General features: G+C 38.1%; 1 protein-coding gene across 1 annotated transcript; it reads left to right on the top strand.

The window, feature by feature from the left end:
• Positions 1 to 932: 932 nt before the first annotated feature.
• LOC110116327 (E3 ubiquitin ligase rnf-5-like) lies at positions 933 to 2,798 on the top strand. Its single transcript, XM_028694955.1, is given in 3 exon segments — positions 933 to 1,156; positions 1,889 to 2,180; positions 2,183 to 2,798. Coding segments are annotated over 2 exon segments (690 nt in total). The 5' UTR covers positions 933 to 1,156; positions 1,889 to 1,912; the 3' UTR covers positions 2,605 to 2,798.
• Positions 2,799 to 5,511: the final 2,713 nt, after the last annotated feature.

Genomic DNA, 5,511 nt, shown 5'->3' with positions numbered 1-5,511 from the left:
GTACTTCATAGTACCAAGTTTAATATTACTCGGTACTGTGAAGTACCTAACGGTAAGCTGTCTAGTGTCTGAACCCAATCATCTCTTTGGTTTAGGGGAACTTGAAATCTCCTAATATGAACAAAAAATCATAGTTTTTTTTTAATATTTAAATGAATAAGTTCACAAGCAGAATATTTAAAATGCTTGGATTGGATAGAAGGCAACTAAAGAGGAAAAATTATTCTTTGCGGGGATCGGATGAATTTTGTAGATCAATCATATTACTCGGTATCGATACTCGATACCACTGTAGGCGTTCTGATTAGTTTTCGAACTATCTGGTGTTTGTACTGAATAATTTTTTTTTTCTTCTTATTTTGGGACATTTAGTTCATTTAAGACAAACTCACACACACAACGCATATACAAAGACTCGAACCCATTACCATTTATTTAGTTGAAAGCCTAAACTCTCAACTAACATGTGAAAGCGGGCTGTGTACTGAATAATTTCTATTAAAAAGCTTCTGTGTAATAGATTTAGGATTTGTTTTAAAATTTTTTTTATTGCTTTATTTTTCTGATCGCAGTCACAAATCTATCTTGCCATTGCTTTTCAGATAATTTCACGTAGTTTCATGCCAGGATTTCAATAAAAATTGGGCATGCCGCCCCATTTAGCAAGGTGAAAGGGTGGAAACCAGAATGGCAGTATCAAGAATCTTTAAGCTTTGAGATCGAGATATGGGTGAAAATCTTAAAGCTTCAGCAACCTCGAAGTAGACAAGAATCGGCATCCCTACAATTCGTTTCCGTTTGCTACGATTTTATGTCTTGCAACCTCTAGGTCTGATTCCTCTCTCTTTCCTTCCTCGATTAGGGTTTGAATAATTTCTGTTAAAAAGCTTATGTGTAATAGATTTAGGATTTGTTTTAAATTTTTTATTTATTGCTTTATTTTTCCGATAGCAGTCACAAATCTATCTTGCTATTGCTTTTCAGATATTTTCACGTAGTTTCATGCCATTATTTCAATAAAAATTGGGCATGCCGCCCCATTTAGCAAGGTGAAAGGGTGGAAACCAGAATGGCAGTATCAAGAATCTTAAAGCTTTGAGATCGAGATATCTGGCATTCGGGTGAAAATCTTAAAGCTTCAGCAACCTCGAAGTAGGCAAGAATCGGCATCCCTACAATTCCTTTTCGTTTGCTGCGATTTTACGTCTTGCAACCTCCACGTCGTCTGATTCCTCTCCTTTCCTTCCTCGATTAGGGTTTTTCTTTTGTCTTTTCATTTTTGCACTTCTTCTGCTGGTTTTTCTTCTCAGTTTCTGTAGAATTCGTACTTGCTACCATTTCCCCGTCGGTTGCTTAACTTTTCGGTTTTGATTGCCTGTTTTTGATTTATTTTTCTTTCCATGTAATTAGGTAATCGTGTTTGATTTGAGAACGTTGAATCTTTGTTTGATGACGCATTTTTCCCATTTTGTTTATTGATTTTCGTTCTTTACGGTTAACAGATAGTTATTAAGCAGTATTTTCGCGGGTTGATTGTTTTCAGGCGCGTTAGTGTAGTGCTTTATGTCTGATTTAGGGTTAAGTTATTGTGTTTGTATCGGCTTCATGTCTGTTATTTCTATTTCTTGCTTAATCATGGTACATGAGTTTTTGGATAGCGTAATGTCTTTCTCTAAACATTTTTAAAAATAAAAAGTAGCTAAAACAACCCATTCACTCTGTGGCAGGAGCAAAAGATGATTGTTTCTGCATTTTGATCTGCTTGAAATTAACAAGCGCATTCTGTGATATTTATATGCCTGAACTTTTCGTGTTGATTGCCCGGTCAAGTAACTCTTTTGTTACAATTTCGGTTGTTATCCTCAGATTTTGTTTTTCTTTCTCAAAGATTGGCCGTTGGCAAATGTTGTAAATGACTAGAGATCTTGGAGAATCAACAACTTCAGGATCTCCTAATTCTTCCATCCCTGCTAATAATACAAATAGCAATGATGCTGGGAGTTTTGAATGCAACATCTGCTTTGAATTAGCACAAGATCCAATAGTTACACTCTGCGGCCACCTCTACTGTTGGCCCTGCCTTTACCAATGGCTCCATGGTCATGCCCAATCCTCTGAATGTCCAGTCTGCAAGGCATTCATCGAAGAGGATAAGCTAGTTCCTCTTTATGGACGGGGAAAGTTCCCATGGATCCACGATCTAAATCAAACTCAAATGTCAACATTCCCCATCGTCCAGTTGGCCAAAGGCCTGCAACAGCTCAGAGACCTGCATTGCCTCCTCCGCACAGTCTGAATCAATTTGCTCAGATGAATCCATGGTTCATGGGTGGGACACCTATGGGTGGTGCAAGATTTGGGAACTACACTTTCTCTGCTGTGATTTGCGGTCTATTTCCATTACTGAATTTCCAGGTGCATGGATTTCCAGTTACAACTTCATATGGGCCTGTTGCTGGCTTCCCATATGGTTATCCTCATGGAGGGCATGCTTATGGTTACCCGCGGCAAGTGGCTCATGGGCTGGAGCTTGATGTGTATCTCAAGGTGCTTTTGATCATGGTTGGTGCTCTTGTAATTGCTTATCTTGTTTGGCTTAGTTGACTGTGATTTTTAATGATGTATTCCAAATATTCATTAAAGGATCCATCCTGCCATCTAATGTTGAATGCATCCAAGTACCATCGGTTTTCTGATATAAGTAGAAGGCCAAATCTAAGTAGTTAGGATAATGCTAATGTTTGTGGATGATGATGTAGCCTAGTTTAGTAATCATAAAATAATTCACATTCGTTCAATAGTTTTTAGCAACCTGTCCGCAGCTTCATCATCTTTTATTTACTTTCTCCAAAAAAAATCATCTTTTATTTATGATACTCTTTTGCAAACTGATATGTTTGCGTGTGCATTCATCTTGAGAAGCATTTGCCCATAAGTTGAGCGGACTACATATGTGAGATTGCAGTGGTCATGGGTTTTTGACAATTTTGATGTTGTTCGAAAATTATTGTCCCCCCCCACACACAAAAAAAAAAAAAAAATCACCGGAACGAAATAAACAAGATATAATAGAATGCAATGAAAAGTAAAAGAACAAGGATTCAATGTGGAAAAACCTGAAATCGAGAAAAAAACCATGGAGCCACATCACACCAAGAAATCCACTATAAAAATTGGGAGAAATAAGTGCAGATCTCTCTTCTATCTCACTCTCTCCTTGCTACTCTTCTATCTTATATTGTTTCTTCTTTTAAAACAAAAGAGAAAGTCAAGTATATAACACGAAGGGACACCACCCTTAAGAAAAACGAGAAAGAAAACGGTTCAACCCGCCTCAAAGAGCTGCGGCGCTCAAACCCGTAGCATTGTGGCACTACACAGACTAAACATATATGTATAAACACTGAGATTATATTCATACTTTCTCCACATGATGCATGAATTTATAGACATATGGCAACTCATTTACACCATTATAGTTTGCATTTAAAAATTGAAGAACTTATACAACCGAGATTCACCGCGGCATATATTATCTTATGGGAAATGTTACCAGTTTTTGAAAATTCACATTAATGAACTATGTTTTAGAGATTTACAACTAGAAACGTTCTCCCTTTGCTTCCTTGCATGCACTAATACAATAGCTGATGGGGACATCAGATTTCGACACGTGTATCATCGCCGACGACGTAGATCGACGGCCACGATCCAGAGCCTCTATTTCTGATTTTATTTATAGTTTTATTTCATATGTATTTTAGTTTTTCCAAGTTTTCCCCTGAGGACATTGTTTTGCTTATGTCGCCCCGAGGGCACTTCTGTCTTTTTTCAGCTTTTTATTTTGGCCTCCTTATATGAGGCATGATGTATTGAAATGGATTAGTTTTTGTTCAATTAAAATATTTTCATTCTCCATTGTTCTCTTTGTGAGTGCATTCCCCATGATCTCTTAGTGAGTTCATAGGGAAAACTAGATCTCTCTGTGAGTTCTAGGGTTCGTTCAAGATTATAGTGTGGAGTTAGAGCGTTTTAAAGGAGACTCGAGGTGAGGGAGATTAAAACCATAGCTCTCAGATTTTACATTTTTCCTCTGCTTTCCCCTGGTTCCACTGACCCCTCTGAATCCTCCCTACCGCCGACCCCTCTGAATCCTCCCTTCCGGGCGAATCGTTGCGAGGTGGGACCGATAGAGGCGATTGTGTCGTTTGGGGCTTAAGTCGGTCGGGGGCGGTTTGTTCGATCTAGAGCCATTCGTGTGCAACGGTTACAGTCAACATCCAGAAATCTGAGACCAATCTCAGATTTTGTTATTTTCTCCCCTTGGCATCTCCACCCGCCCTTGGTACCACTTCTCTTGGGTGGCCGCTCTTCTCTATACTCCCATAAATCCACGCCAAAAGCTCTCATGATGAATGGCGGATCCTGAAGTGGATAGTGGGTTAGTCCTCGATGTCTACGGGAATATTCACGTCACACGCTCGCCATTCTTCGACGTTGGGTTTGGACCCGACGATACCGTCGAAGACTATTTGAACCGCATCCTCCCTACGCTCGTGGATGTCGTAGACGAGCACTTTGAAGACTACGAGTGGATCATCCGCGGACAACCACCAGCTTCTCCAATTCCGACTTCCTTCCCGGCGACGAGTCCTCTCAAGATCACTTGTCTATTAGTGGCATCGCTAAGTCTACTTACGATTCTCCTCCACTAGCCACCACTTTCAAATCGAGTGAAAGCTCTCAAGGTGAATGATCTAGATTTTAAATTTGGGGCTTTGTTATCCCTAGCTATTCGCATTATTTTTATGTTTAGTTATTATTTTGCAAGTCACTATGATCTCTACATGTAACCTATTGCCATTAATTAATTTTATCATCGTCTAATTCTTAAACTCAATTTGATCAAGCAAAAGGGTTTTTAGTAGCAAAGAAAATCAATCATTCTATTAATTTTAAGTGCAATTCTCTTGTCACCTCATGTAGTTTCACATCAATAGCCTAATAAATAATGTCATGGCATTTGCATGGCTAAATTACTTTATATCATTTTGATGCAGTGTTAATTAATCCAGCACAGGATTTACATGTGCCTCCTTGCCAAAAAAAAAAGGATTATCGGCTTGCAGAAGGGAAATATTACTTCTTGTATTTAAAAGCTGAAATTAACTGGGGATATCCTCAATCAAAGTATCTTCCAATTATTGAACCTCATAATCACAATGTGTGCCAAAAAGTTTTTCTCAATATAATTATATTTTGTGATTTTATATAATACAGTCCATTGTTATTATCATAGAGTTAAGTGTATTGTCTTCCAAGTGCGTTGTTTATGCCATTGAAGCCATTAAGGAGGCTTATACATCATATAACTTTTGTGTTGTTTTTGGTTGTATATAGACAAAAGCTATATTCTTACTTTCTCCACATGAAAGACTGCTTAGCTTTTTATCTAAATGAAATTTTACAAGTTATTTATTGTTGTAGGTATTTAAAGCCTAAATAGCTAAT

Source organism: Dendrobium catenatum, unplaced genomic scaffold (assembly GCF_001605985.2).
Source record: "Dendrobium catenatum unplaced genomic scaffold, ASM160598v2 fragScaff_scaffold_601, whole genome shotgun sequence".
NCBI lineage: Eukaryota > Viridiplantae > Streptophyta > Magnoliopsida > Asparagales > Orchidaceae > Dendrobium > Dendrobium catenatum.
Note: the sequence above shows the minus strand (reverse complement) of the source record. Positions and strands in the feature narration are given on the sequence as shown.